At 36.2% G+C, this 14,863-nt stretch overlaps 2 protein-coding genes across 7 annotated transcripts in view; one reads left to right on the top strand and one right to left on the bottom strand.

The window, feature by feature from the left end:
- Sans (SAM_USH1G_HARP domain-containing protein Sans) overlaps window positions 1-8,724 on the top strand; it is a 111,662-nt gene extending 102,938 nt beyond the window's left edge. For 2 of the 3 annotated variants that reach the window (XM_071588836.1, XM_071588835.1), the window contains exons 3-6: window positions 4,079-4,818; window positions 5,758-5,935; window positions 6,825-7,096; window positions 7,510-8,724. In XM_071588836.1, the coding sequence (XP_071444937.1) occupies window positions 4,079-4,818; window positions 5,758-5,935; window positions 6,825-7,096; window positions 7,510-7,751 (1,432 nt within the window). In that variant the 3' untranslated portion in view covers window positions 7,752-8,724. Of the gene's footprint in view, window positions 1-3,297; window positions 3,341-4,078; window positions 4,819-5,757; window positions 5,936-6,824; window positions 7,097-7,509 lie in introns of those variants that run through there. The other variant, XM_071588837.1, reaches the window with a different exon arrangement.
- A 741-nt stretch (window positions 8,725-9,465) lies between these two features.
- LOC139690662 (HUWE1-associated protein modifying stress responses) lies at window positions 9,466-14,574 on the bottom strand. 4 transcript variants are annotated; one of them, XM_071588156.1, is made up of 6 exons: window positions 14,368-14,574; window positions 14,021-14,256; window positions 13,859-13,930; window positions 12,569-12,779; window positions 11,631-11,785; window positions 9,466-11,233 (listed from the first exon to the last, which is right to left on the bottom strand). In XM_071588156.1, the coding sequence occupies exons 2-6, from the start codon at window positions 14,214-14,216 to the stop codon at window positions 11,073-11,075; spliced, it is 795 nt and encodes a 264-aa protein (XP_071444257.1). In that variant the 5' UTR covers window positions 14,217-14,256; window positions 14,368-14,574; the 3' UTR covers window positions 9,466-11,072. The 4 variants fall into 4 exon arrangements, 2 of the variants coding, with proteins under 2 accessions (XP_071444257.1, XP_071444256.1); XR_011701490.1 differs by adding an exon at window positions 11,366-11,466 and having other exon boundaries at window positions 11,146-11,233; window positions 14,021-14,574; XR_011701491.1 differs by adding an exon at window positions 11,388-11,466 and having other exon boundaries at window positions 11,147-11,233; window positions 14,021-14,574.
- Window positions 14,575-14,863: the final 289 nt, after the last annotated feature.

The following is a 14,863-nucleotide window of genomic DNA, read 5'->3' on the forward strand; positions in this document are numbered from 1 at the left end:
TCATGTCTTTATTAACATGAACAAAGTGAAATAGGGAGTCAAAGTCAAATAGAAATTGGAACAGACGCCTCAATACCTGTGCTGATTCAATAATCATTTCAGTTACCATAGAAATAATGTTTATTTTAATACCATTATTATGGGGGAAAATTCTTACGTTGCAGCACTGACGCGAGGGACTGTTGTAAGAGTTTCTTACGTCTGAGAACTGGGAAATAAGTGAATATTACATGTACTATAGTGTAAACTCAAGGTGAGCTGAAGTTAGACCCGAAGAAAAAATAAAAGTATTATTGCGCTTAAGTTAGCGCATTCCTCCGGCGGTACTTATCTGCTTAGGGAAGCTGTATCATTTCTTTTTCTTTCCAGCTGATGTCCCGCGTAAGTGCAGGGTCGTTAGTGAAGTTGCAAAGTTGTGAAGAAATTGATACTCTATTAATGCAATATTTGTCAGCATGACTTCTGGTGAAATTGTATTCAGCGATGATGATTCATTTGCTTATATATATATATATATATATATATATATATATATATATATATATATATATATATATATATATATAAAGCAAATGAGAAAGCAATAAGAGAGGAATATAGAACACAATCAGGAGGTATTTGCCTGTTTCGAAGATTTCGAAAAAGCGTTTGATAGAGTGAATTGGGAAAAACTAATGAGTATTCTGCAGAAAATAGGAAAAGATTGGAGGGAAAGGATGCTAATCCGCAACCTGTACATGTCTCAGACTGCTCAGGTGCGAGTGGGGAACGGGGAGTCCGGTTGGGCAGTGTTAGGAAGAGGTGTAAGGCAGGGTTGCCCATTATCACCGTTGCTGTTCAACCTGTATGCAGAGGAAATGATTAAAGAGGCATGGGAAGAACTGGAGGTAGGAATGAAAGTGGGCGGGGAATTCGTGAAATTAGTTAGGTTTGCTGATGACCAAGCTTTAGTTTGTCAGTCAGCCAAGGGGCTGCAAGCATTGCTTTGTGAATTAAAAATTCAGTGCGACAGGTATGGGATGAGAATCAATATTAATAAAACAAAGGTTATGCGATTTTCTAGAAAGAAAAAGGCTAAGCTAAACATTAAAATAGGAGGGCAAAAACTAGAGCAGGTAGAGCAGTTTACGTATCTCGGTAGTGTTTTGGACCAACACGGTCAAAGTAGTAGGGACGTAAGGAGAAGAATTGCGCTAGGCCAAGAGGCTTTCACAAGGAGGAGGGAGTTGATGACGGGGACTTTGAGTAAGGATGTTAAGAAAAGACTCGTAAAAACTTTGATATGGAGCGTAGCTATGTACGGCGCGGAAACGTGGTCATTGAAGCAGGAGGATAGACGTAGACTGGAGGCTTTTGAAATGTGGGTGTGGAGAAGAATGGAGAAGGTGAAATGGACAGAGAAGAAAACAAATGAGGAAGTATATGGTATGGTGGGCGAAGAGAGGGGTTTGTTGGGAGAAATCCTATGAAGGCAGGAAAAGTGGCTGAAGGGGGTATTGACCGGCAGCGGGGTGTTGAAGACTGTAATAGAGAGGAGAATGTTAGGCAAACGAGGAAAGGGAAGGAATAGAATAGGGATGTTGGACGGGATGAAGGTAGGAAGAAAGTACTCAGAGATGAAGAGGGACCTGATATAGAGTAGGATGATGGATTTTGTGTTTTGTTGGGAGTAATAAAATGTTTGTTTGGTAGTTGTGTCCATCCAAAAACCTACCTTAACCGGTAGATTACCTTTAAAAAAAAAATATATATATATATATATATATGAAAATATGTGCACACACACATATATAATACATACCTGTATGTATATATATATATAAATACATATACATATATGTATATGTATATGTGTGTGTATATATATATATATATATATATATATATATATATATATATATATATATATATGGTATACCTCACTGTCTACAATATAAATAGAAGCATAGCGGTCGCCTCATGTCCCCTTAAATTATTTCCCTTGCCGAATTCTTGAACGTTTATTTTTCTTGTCGTATTTCAGTAACTAATGGTGAGACACAAAGCCATTTTAAAAATATACGCCACAGTCTAAATTAGCAGGTGCTCCATCAACTTGAATTCAGGTCACGGGTAGATGATACATGTCTAAGGTCCAAAGAATTTTCCCCCGACTTCACCCTTCCAAGTTTCATGCTTCTCGGTCCATCTGTTAGCGCTTTGAAAAGGCGTGTCACACGAGTGATTACTTTAAAGTTTGGCTTAATATAGAAAGCTATTAAGTGGATTTATTAAGTCACAGTGGAGCCTTTTTCCTTACAATTATTGAAACCTAGTGGATTGAACTCAAGCTCGGCTACCCATGCGATAATATAATTTTCCAAAAGGGAGTGAAGCTATGATAATGAACGTTCCAGCCAATATACACGCACACCTGGAATTCCATCGAGCAGCAGCTGCAGACGGATGGGCACTTTTGAATTCTCAAAAAGGACATTCTCCACCCTTTCAAACAATTTTTAATCGCCTGCCCACATTATGAATTGGGGAAAGTGAATAAGATTCGTCTTTCCCACAATACATCCTCCCTATGGCTACAGATTTCTTCGGTTGAGGAATTAATCAGCAATCGGCTTACAGAGTGTACTTCAAGAATAAGCTAGTCTAACAACGTCATCAGGTCAAGGAGAAAAACAATGGTTTCCATTTGACATTCATGAATGAATGAATTAGTTTCATCACACTCTCACCGGAGACTTAGTACTGTGATAATTTTCATTTTATTGTTCGTTCTTGAGAATAAGTAACACCAGGAGATAATGAAATATTGCGTCACTTTGGAGAAGTAATTTATGCTTCGCGTTGGTTTCAAGCGAATTTTTTTTTCAATCTTAGGAATGGAGTGTGGCGCGACGAGCCGTTTAGCTCAGCTCCCATTATGCTGCGCGGAAATCCAAGCGAAAATTCTCACAAAATACGGAGGCGGTTTAGAAAGCGACGTTTTAACAGTGGGTGCGAAGACGGAGAGAAAAACTTGGTCATTGCGAAAACTCTCGCCAAGAATGGCGCACTATGGTCGTAATATCGCAGGAAAAAAATTACCCCTTCAGACGCCAAGTTTTTTTTTAAGGAGAAGAGAGCCATGCAGAACCCTCTGGGGATTCGCTGTGGTGACGAGAGAGAAGGAAACGTTCGTAAATGCAGTTCCGGCCTTCGCGTACAGTGTTAGTTTTCTGAATCTCCACTCTGTTGAAATTCTCTTTTTCATACTGCACCGCCTCTTCTCGCCTATGCCTTCATTCCGATATGACTGAGGGGAAAAATTATGCTGAAATGACTTAATATATGTAGATCACCCAAGGTGAGTTTTCAATTTGCGTCTAAAAAAATGAATTTACAAGGATTTTATCTTGTGGATAAGGATATGTATAGATAACGATCAGCGTGGTTTAGGTGATGAAATATTACCAATATTGCATAAATTAGAACTTTCTGTCACGTATCACGATTTCAGATCCATCAGAGTCACTAGCAAAAGTGGCAATACCTCTCTTAAGGGATTGGGATTGTTTCTAATTTGCAGTTATTGACTGATTATATAAAATTAATTATTCCGGATGATATGTAGGAAAGCAGCTGTCCTTGGCTTTATTGTAGCCCATGCTTGGCATTACAGGATGTGTTCGCCACGTTGATTATGACTCATTTTCCAATCGCTGGCTTCCTTTTCTCTCATTGAATTCTTCTTTCTCCTCTCGAATTTTTCATTTCCTGTATCAATATTTTTCATCCTTTCCTCTTTAATAGGGAAGGAAAAGGGTTTGAAAGACTTCCTAGAATTGAGGTTCACTTCCTCTGATCGGATTTTGTTGTATAGTTGTTTGGGTCGGAAGCTCTGAAGCGTCCTCAGCAATTGATGGGCGTGGAAGGAAAAGTTAGGCATAAAACAATTCTTATTTGAAAAATCGCATTCAGAAGTTGACTAAGTTGCATTTGATTTTGCCCCTGACTATACAATCATCGTACTTGTAATTCAGGAGCACGCAAAGTCTTTTGCAAAACTACAACTTACATGAATCTTCCTTTTTGTTCCTTTCAGTGGGAAACCAGACAAAGCGGATAACTTCGGCAACACTGCCCTACATTTTGCTGCTGGTAGAGGGTACATGCCATGCGTTACATTTCTGGTAAACTTTGGAGTGAACTTGTGGGCCTTGGACATAGATGGACACACACCAAAAGAAGTCTCGGCCATGAACGGGAGGGAAGAAGTTCTACGATTCCTCGACGCGGCCGTGGCCAAGGAGCTTGCCAGTGACAAGAAAGGAGTGAAGGCGAAGCAAGAGAAAGCGAAGAAGGATGCGGAGAAGAGGGCCAAACAGCTCGAGAAGATACAGAAAAAGGCCAGAAAGGCAGCTGAGAAAGAGGAAGTCAACATGAGGAAGGTCCGCAAGAAGATGGTTACCCTGGATAACACGCTGGTGTCCACGGAAGGCGTCATGCCCCACCGGCCATCAACCATCCTCCTGGGACTCCGGAGAGCAGGGAAGACAAAGGACAGTGTGAATGGAACCAATACTCTTGCCACCTCTGAAGTATCTGCCAGCCCTAAGTTTTCGGAGATAGTCAATAGAGGGACAAATAGGCCACCAACTGGAGTGCAGAAAAGGGTACAGCAGAAAAAGAATCAGCTGGTCAATGGGGCACCAAGGAGGGGCAGCGGAGGGGCATTTAAAATAGGAGAGGTCGAGGAAGGTGGCAAGAGATCAATTAGGAGCCTCACGGGCCTCCAGAGGGACTCCGAGGTTATATATGTGGGGTCATATGACACACAAGGAGGTATGTTGATTGCAAATTTAAATTTGCGAATAGAATGTATGAAATTATATGGCTTATTTGGTGAGTATGCCTTTATTTATAATGAAATGATATTATTCCTCATTATCTTAGCGTCGGCTTATTTAATACTTGGCAAATCACTGAAAACAACATATGTAGGATTGCCTTTTGGAAAACCTCAATGTACTTACCAAGTATATTTTCATCAATCTTCGCTTAAAATTACTCTTGCTGAACTTGGTACAAGCTGTTATCATTGATGCATGATTGATCATGGCCAACTTTTTTCAAAGAATATAATTTATTGATTTCCTTATATTGATTTTTAATGACCTTCAATTTATGTGAGTGGGTGGGCACTGCTGAGTAGCTGTCTAAGTGTGGTATGTGGAAATGGGCTCCTTAGATGTCAAGTTATGAATGGGAATTAATATAGATGAAGTTATATTGGGACATTAAGGTGAATTTACTCTCATCTGAAATAAAGTAATGGATAGTTGTGTGTTATGCCAGTTTACCTCTGTTTATTGTTGGCACACTGTGGGCAGGTTTAGTTAAAGGCTCTTCGTTTGAATGTGAGTGAGTGTTAGGAGATGACTGTATGAAAGAAGCTTTTCAAGAAATTTTTTGTTTAAAAGCCAATGTGTGCATTTAAACATGGTTGAATATTTAAATAATAAAATAAAAGTTTCACTGACCAGGATAAGAATTCCAGCGCTTGTAAAAGTTTTTTTCATTAGCAGTCGCAATTCTTTTAGGATGCAAATTGAGAAAAAGTGTGGCAAATAACTGAAATACTTGAATTATATTTTTTATTTTCACTGTTTGAGGAAGAGGGATGCTACTGTAAATAACATTTTTGAGATTGAATAATTATGCAAATGATTGGTAATGTCAAATGTGTCAAAATGAATGATTCTTATGAAATGACCCTTTCAGGAAAAAGGGGGAAAATTACTGATGTGTTTGACACTAAAGGGGAGTTGAACAGATCAATATCCCAGCCAGACTACCTGAATCAACCGCAACATGCTGATTCTGGTTTTGTGGATGATTATCTCTTGCATGAACGAGGAAGCATATTTGAGCGGCCTGGATTTGGGAGTGTGGCTTTTAGGTAAATATGAGACAAATACCTAAATGGGACTTGAGTTGCCACCATTAGATATATTTATTTCATATGATAACTTTGTTTTGTTATGAATGTTGGAGCAATTATTTTTAATAATGGTTTAGGTACTTTAAAGAAGGTACCTATGAATTCATATTTTATCTCTGTGATAATTTTTAATGATGATGCATTGAAGCAATTAAAATTAAGTGAAATTATTTCATTTTATTGTGATATTTATGTCATTTAATTTCACATGCCATTTATTCCCTAATGTTTTATCGATTCACATTGTCCTTCCTGGTCCCAGATAGTTGTCACTGCATTATCAGACCAATAATTGTCCAGAATGAATGTGTAATCTTTTTTTTTTGCCTTTTTAATTACCTTCCATTATGTCTTCAGTCACATACTGTGATGAGATTACTGATTGAGAGGCAATTATAAATTTTTAGGTATTTTTTTTCTTCTATTTATTACATTTAGAAAAATGTAACTAATACTTGTTAATAGTATCTACTCGCAGTTTTCAGCATAAGTTACCTACATCTAAGTTACAATTCAATAAAAATCAGGGTAGGCACAAATCTTTCCTACTTTTGGAGGTCCAGCATTATCGACAGGACATTTCAAAATCACCTTTCTCCAAAACCTCTTCAGTACCGTAGTCCATAAAATACTAATAAATAGTACTTATAGTTTTAAAGCTGAACATGCCACTTAATTTATTTATCGGCATAATTTCTGATAATCATCATCATTTCTCTGTATTAACGCCTGCATCAAAATAGTGACTTTATACAAAAAAGAGTAAGGCAATATTTTCTTGAGCCAAATTAACTTTAAGTCCACTTTAAAATTCTATCAAAATTTCTTCAAATTGCTGTTCACATAGAAACTCCATTACAACCACCCTAAATGGAATTCCCCTGAGTAATGGAGGACTTGAGAGCAAGGGGATGAAACCTGAAGACAGAGATAGCGCCCACATCAGTGAAGACAGAGTGTCTTCAGCAGGCACTGGAAGAGCTGCTAGCAGTCGGGGAGGTGTCAATGAAGACAGTAGCATTGGCAGTGCAGGAAGTTTGGCTCAAAGGCAAAGAAATGCTGCACAAGGAGGCCCAGAAGGAGGGGAGGTGCCATGGGATGAGGAGGATGTTGCCAGTGGTAAGTGGCCTTGATACAGCTTACGTGGCATATGTATTGATGTAAATGTTAAAAAATATCCTGGGAGAAAAATTTCATTCACTAAATTGCAGCCATTTATATTGTTGGAAATGTTAGCTATCTGAATAATTGAAGTTCTATTTCACGTGGCAGCATAAAGTGGCATTGAATGATCTGGCCAAGAAGGTTAAAGAATGAATGTACCATAATTTTAATGTTTTCATCATCTTTGAGTCTTCCAATAAGAAGTTGATCCCACGTGGAATTTTCAGTAGCACCAAACACTCCCGATGCAATTTAATTAAAAGTTAATTTTCAAATTTTCTTTGCAGTTCAATACTCTTATGGAATAAAATTTGATTTGAAAGTCTGATAACATTGATCTCATTTATGAAAACTTCTATTTTCTACAGATGAAGATGATGAAACCGAATGGTCTCCTTTGCAATTATTCCTTCTGGCCTCTGGTCTAGGAGGCTATGTTCATAAATTCATTGATGAGAGGATTGACCTTGAGGCATTGATGCTTCTATCTGAGGAGGATCTTATATCAATGGGTCTTCCTCTTGGACCAAGACGTAAATTGCTTCATGCAATTGAGGACAGAAGGACAGCTCTGACTGAACCAGGGGAAGTTGCAGACAGTCATCTCTAAAACTACCCAAGTATCTAATGCTAAATGAGAACTTTCCATGAGATTTTAAAAAAATTGTTTTTCCAGCAGTATTTGACTTTGTTATTATATACATGAAATTGGAACACATCGATGCTGACCCTATATTAAAAAGTTATTTTCCCACCAGGATTTCAAAGTATGAGGGTCAATTTTAGGAAGCAATGCATTTTGTGTACAAAGGCTGCTGTGGACTTTGGTGCCTTACTTCATGGTATTACTGGTGGATTTTGCTTAGCAGTGCCAACATTTGTAAAGCTGATCATGTTTGGCCAGCAGTTTTACAGAATCGCCAAGTCAAATAAAGATACATTCTATATATATTTTAAATACAGCATGCTGGATGATTATTAATGTAATAGTATCCAGCAAAATACATATTCAAGCTGTTACTGAGTTAATCAATACATCGAAGTTCTGCATATGACTGATATGGGTAAAAGAAATAAGAATCAAGTAACTGAGGGTATTTAAGGATTTTATAAAATATTAAATAATTAATTTTACTTGAATAATAGATTTCCATTGTATATAACATAAGAAGTACAAACCACAATTGAAAATTTTTGAAAGCATATATTTTGTCTAGTTTGATGAACTGGTCATGACAGTATATTGTGCAAAAGTTATATTTAAATAAAATGTTAATAAAAGACCTGGATGTTATGTACATATATGTACTGTAAAATTAATCTAGTATTGAATAAAATAAAAATTAGTTTGTATAAAAATGTAAAAGAAAATTCCGCATTCTTGTTTCCCAACAAGACTTCTACAAAGGAGATTCATACTCTTACACTAAATAATGAACGTATCCAAATTTTGAAATTGTACCAAATACATACTTATCTTGTAACTTTGCTGATGAGTTGCCCATTTGAAAAACACCTATGCCACAGATTTGTCTAGATGTCATATCAGGTAAACTATGTAGACTTTGATGATCTGAGAGACAAACCACCTCAGAATTACTGTTCTTATATGTAAATAAATATGATATTCATAAAATGATTAATATTGCATGCCTTACGGCCTTTTTTGAATGTGAATACTATTTTTTTAATTACTGAAATTTTCTCTTAATATACAAGAGAAAACTTTAAATTATATGAGAAACATTTGAGGAGGATTATCCCTGCAGTGATATAATTGCTCACAAAGTTAAATGGTTCTCCACTTAGTCACCTGTGCACATACAGAGCAATCTATGCAACTTTTATCCCAAAAAATATCTTGCAGTTTCCAGTGATCAATATAATTTATTGAAATGAAAAAAGTAATTTAGTACTTGCATAAAACTTTATTTAAACACGTCCAACGTTGAAACCTGGGTGAAAATTTGTGCGGGATTATGAAGTTACCCCTTTCATTTCAATATGCTGTATAAATTCTATAAAGGCACGCCTGAGACAAATTTCATCATGTACTTACGTAATACTCACCTTCCAAATATAAGGTCTTCCATCAGGCAAGGTATTTATACGAAGATATTTTGAAGGCTCTTTCTGCCATTGTCCTTTGCGTGTTAAATCGTTCAATACACTGAGGATAACAACAGAGCCTTCAAAAAACCTCACATTAAAACCTGAGAAGATTTCATAGGCAACATAAGCCATATAAGGCATATTTTTTCAATTATTTTAAACCCCAAAATTTGGAAACACTAGAAACTTAAAAATAATTATTTACATTAAATTTGATCTTTATTTGAAATACATATTATACAAAGAATTCTGGTATTGGCTACCCATGTAAACCAATTAAAAAACAGCTTTAGAGCAGCAAGCTAGAGAAAGCCAAGATCAAAAATTGTACTTTAAGAAAACTAGGTTTGACATCAGCCTGAACATGGGTAAATGATTTCATTTCAATACTTGGATTCCAGACAAATTTTGACAATATATTCTTTCCATCATATAGCCTACAAATTGCTGCCCATCATTCATTCACAAGCACACCAAAATTTCATATAAACACACAATCAAAACACACCTGTACATGCTCATACAAATATTTATGAAAACATTATCACTGACTTATAGGAAATAGGGATGTCCAATTTTACCAGCATACATCACTGGATGCCCATGCTTAAAAAAGCCACTCTAGGACCAGATAGGGTACTCATCCTTCGATATGCTCTCTGTACTCGACTAAAGATTTAATGTTTTTCAGCTATAAGGCATTAGAACACATCATTCCTGAGCTGCTTGAGAGGTAATGAGCGACTCTCTATGGGTGACAAGGTAATGTGCTGGTATTGGAACAATCCCTTCCATTTCCATGCCACATATTCAAAAAGGAGAAAATAGGCTGCATTGACAACACTGCTTCAAAAGCAAACAAAAATAAACTTATTACAATCTCACTAAGATTTCTGTGAGACTTTGGAGTACTAATGTATCCACAACCACTTGGGGCACATTTCGGAAGAAATAAATCTTAAGTACCCCAATTACCTCCTTTAATCAAAAACGACATAATTAATAACTTAAAAGACATGCCTCTAACATCCAGAACAAGTGTGTTCTACATTTTCAGACCAATAAATGTAATATCAAAAATTGTGGAAGGAATTTAAGAGTTCTAATAAGAAAGAAAATCTATAAGGACACACTTTAATTTACTTCCAAATTCCATTCATTTCAGCTTACACATTACCTATGCGAGGGGGGCAGTTTTCTTTACTTCATTGATACATAATTATACTTTATAAGTTACAACAGGGAAAGTACAAGTCTGCTCGCAAATGCAAACATCATGGCACAAGCTTGTCATCTCATTTTTTCCAAATTACTAATAATACAGCATTGTAAGGGCGCGACCAAATTTGCTATTTTGCTAGGACAAAGGCTGTATTAAATAAATGTAATTGTTAAACCATAACATTCAGGGACATGATTTTCTCACAGGGATTAAGATACTTACACATTTTCTTCATATTAGATTGTAGATGAGGCAGAAAATTTCATGGAATAACTACAGAACAAAGGCTACAAAATGGCAACGCAAGGCATTTGATGGTATGGTTTCCATTCTGACACTTGGCTGTCATCCTTCCAAGAATCACTATAGGTCACATCCCAGGTCACTTAATTTTCAAGATGACTTCAAAGATGAACACTTAAAGTCTCCCCTTTTACCATCTCCACATCAAGCCATAAACTTTCTTCTGTATTCCATTAATGAACACTGAATTTCATATTGCTTCTAAATATGTCTTTCTTCAATATCACACACATTGCTCAACACAAATTTCCGAATGCTGCCTATCACGCTCCTTTCCCTAAAATGCCAATCTCTTCACATGAAACGGCCACGTTTGTGGGTAGGAGAGTCCATTGTAACATCATGAGTTGGACTTGATGGATTGGGGCGTTTGCAATGACGTGCAAATTCATTAGTAATGAAAGTACTCAGTTCAGGAACATTGTGTGGGCTTGAACGGCGACGCAGCGGAGAATCTGAAAATTTAGCAGATGAATGAAAATCACGTCAAGTTTACAACACATATCACAGGTGAAATCTCGTTCCACACAACTAAAACAGTGAACAAGTTCAACAGAAGTACATGAATAAGTTTTTAAATAATTTACAGTTTCCTCAAAATCCTCCTACATTATGTTTTCCTTGCAGCTGAATGAGTGTACTTTCACCCTTTGGATGGGAGTTGATTACACACTATCCACCAAACCAACTGCAATGTCAGGTAAAGTATACAAAATAGGGCTAATACTGGTATAAAATAATCACTTAAGCATAAATTGGAAAAAATATTAAATCTACATCAGAAAAGATTATAAATAATATAAACGTTGGACTCATAATCAGAGCTTAGAGAACTGGAAATTATTTACTTACTTGAAAGTGCTAAGGCTTCCCTAAATGTATGCATGTTATCATCAGCAACGATACCACCTGGATTCTGACGGTCGCAGTGGTTATCATTTTGGTTGGTAGCAGTGCTATGGCAAAGAGAAGCCCGATCAAGTATCATCCTAGGTCTTGGAGAGCCCCTGCAATGAAAATGACATTAATACTTAGCGCTCACTATTCTATTATTAACAATTTTTACAATATTTTACATCTAGACAAATATTTTTATTACATATAGATTTACAATCTAGCCAAAATATAGTATACGTCCACAAATAAAGGGACCAGATAAGAAAAATGTATTCATTGAAACATTTGGGATTTCATAGAGAGAATAATAATCAACAGCACTTTCACATTCTACAAATCCACTCATACATTTGTAGATATTCACAATATCTAGCAGGCGACTTTCAAGTATAATTGACAAGGTAACAAAGGCAGAATTTCTTTCCCTTATGAAAGTTTTCTAATATCATACTTGATTATGTAATATTCTACTAATAACAAGATAAACATCAAAAGACAAAACCTTAAGAGATTGGTACATTTAGTGGATAGATTTTAACTATTACCCACTGCTATTAATTATATTACGATCAGTTGTTTTAAGAAATGAATACAGCAAATTATCCATCTTGTAATTATTGTCACAAATACTATTGTAAAAAATTATGAAAATGAATACTTCACAATAACGATACGATAATTTCTCTTCTTCTTCGCTAACTACAGTGATAAGTGGATTAAAAGAAGAAAGGGGGGAAATAAGTGAAGTGAGGTGGATCGTATTTGCTATATTTTCATACAGGCTACATTCTTATACATGCTAGACTGAGGAGACAGAGGCCTTTAAATAAATTAGGGCAATGCATAGCACATGGGTTAGAGGCACAGGGCAAAAACATTTTATAGTACAATACCTGTGATGCTGTCCATGTGGGTGATGACTATGAGGGTGGTGAGTGTGGTGGGGCCGTGGTGGAGGTGGTTTGCCCGCCAGATATGCTATAAGATCCTCCCGACGGATGTGCTTCCGCCGTTTACGGACCCAGTTCAGTATATCACGAGTTCTTTTCTGGTAACCACACTGCTGTCCCATTTCACTAAGGCGTTTCATGGCATCAGTAGATTCTAACGATAAAAAGAATGAATGAAATTCTTAATTAACCAAAGATATTATCATAGAAGAACAAATGGGTAATTACACATGGCAACATGAAAAAAATTAAAAATTACATTAGAACATATAAACCCAATCACTTTCAGCATCTGTACGACTCCCTTAAATCATCACTGTAGACAGGCAATCGATAAATTCAGGTTGAGATTTAAAAGAATGCAAATCACATCGATTTTGAAGAAATATTACAATAATTATTTTCAGAGTTCAATTAAGAAATTCCTCACTTGGAATATAATGTACGCTCAAATGACGGAATAAAATGAAAGTTAGTATATTCTGAAATTTAAAATGACAAGATAAGTGGAGTTTGTGGATGGAACATTTTTTTCCACAAGAAGAGATTCAGGATGTATACCTCAACAAAATGTACACTAAGGATGGGCAAAAGCTTGGGGCAAACTTTGTGGATTGGTGACCGGAATTTATGAAAAAAGCCGTACAATGTTTTTTAAAACACTTCATTCATATTTTAAATAAATGTTCATTTGACAAGGAAACAGCGGAAATGACAAATTACTAAATGAAGCGAAAAAAACGTATACCTAGTAGAGTTGGCTATCTCACCAATACACGAAATAAAATAATTCCGTCCATAAATTACCTTAACAAAGAAATAAGGTACCTCTTTCGCCTATTCTTATTTAATATTTAACAGAAAGGAGTATTATAGTAGTGATTTATGGAGCGCTAAGGTAACATCCTCAGTGATCACAAAATGGCAGCCTGGTGAATTCTACTCACTTTCCTCATATTAAGAATTATAAACTCACCTTGAGCCATTAAATTAAACTAATAAGCTTAATCAATTATATTCACTGGCAAACCCATTATTCCTCGGTGATATGATGTAATGAATTAAGGAAAACGACAGGTCACCAAACACATTTGCCATATAATGCCACAAAACGATTAAAATACTTATGCATTCATTTACGCAATACTATTTTCACACGAAATACTGAAATAATCCCATTCACAAGGGCAATTTCAGTCCTTCATACCCACTATACAGTTATAAACTATTTACCTTTGAACAACGTCGTAACCGTCCCCGCAGCTGTTTGAAAAGGCACCCACAAAGAAACTCCTTGCATTCGATCTATAAAATTGAATTCATAAATTAAACAAAATTGATAATTGTAATACTTTGTAAACAAATTCCAAGTATTAACCATTTTGCGTGATTTACCTTTGTACAGTAGTGCAATGGCTGTGGCAGTATGTTGAAATTGACTCCAAACTTTTTGATTCACTAAATCACGTTCACTTTGAAGTTGAGCCTCGTAATCTGGCTCATTTTCTATGTGCTGTAGACACTGCTGTTCCCAGTTGGTAATCCATATATCGAGTAAAGGGTCGTCCTCTCGTTCTCTATCTTCACTCATTTTAAAATGGTTGGATTGCAATGCAGATGCTCACTTCAGCCTTCACCAATGAACACCGTAATTAAAATAGAGCCGTCCAACAAACAAGAACGAAAAACTTCACCAACTACAGGATGGGACGTTCCGATCAGATGTGAGATTTTGGTACTACCTGTCCTGTAGAGTGCACTGAAACTGTAGCATATGAGATACACGTATGTGCAATAATTTAAATAATACCTAACTACTTTATGTAACACCCATATTTATGAAACATATTTTAGTCACAAAAAAAATATCCGTTTCATAACATATCTTGGTTTAAACTATTGAAATATATGTGAAGCACGTCTACGCCTGAGATCGTAAAATAAGGATCCCCAACTTGCCTTCTGAAGACTAGACCGAGAGATATCGCTGTTAACCTGACAAGTTATATCATTCACCAAGCGTAGCGCTAGTGTAGTCTTCACATAAAAGCTGTACAATTCAAAGTATTACTTTACTCCGATGAACTCTATAGTATTATCTGCACAATGCTTACTGATTAAAATTTGTTTTTTTGTGAAAAACTTTCAATTTTTCCATCTGACTTGTACAATAATGGTAAATGGATGTTAGGATTCAACCCGGGGATATGACTAGTCATAACGGCTTTCTCGTAAAAG

Source organism: Hetaerina americana, unplaced genomic scaffold (assembly GCF_022747635.1).
Source record: "Hetaerina americana unplaced genomic scaffold, ioHetAmer1.1.p SCAF_3, whole genome shotgun sequence".
Lineage (NCBI taxonomy): Eukaryota > Metazoa > Arthropoda > Insecta > Odonata > Calopterygidae > Hetaerina > Hetaerina americana.

What these genes read in the sequence shown, in the direction of transcription:
- LOC139690662 (XM_071588156.1), bottom strand. Translation starts at nt 14,216, where the DNA reads ATGAGTGAAGATAGAGAACGAGAGGACGACCCTTTACTCGATATATGG. An exon ending in CATTGCACTACTGTACAAAG is followed by an intron (nt 13,931 to 14,020) that starts GTAAATCACGCA and finishes TCAATTTTATAG; the next exon opens with ATCGAATGCAAGGAGTTTCT. An exon ending in GGAAGCCTTAGCACTTTCAA is followed by an intron (nt 11,234 to 11,630) that starts GTAAGTAAATAA and finishes CTAAATTTTCAG; the next exon opens with ATTCTCCGCTGCGTCGCCGT.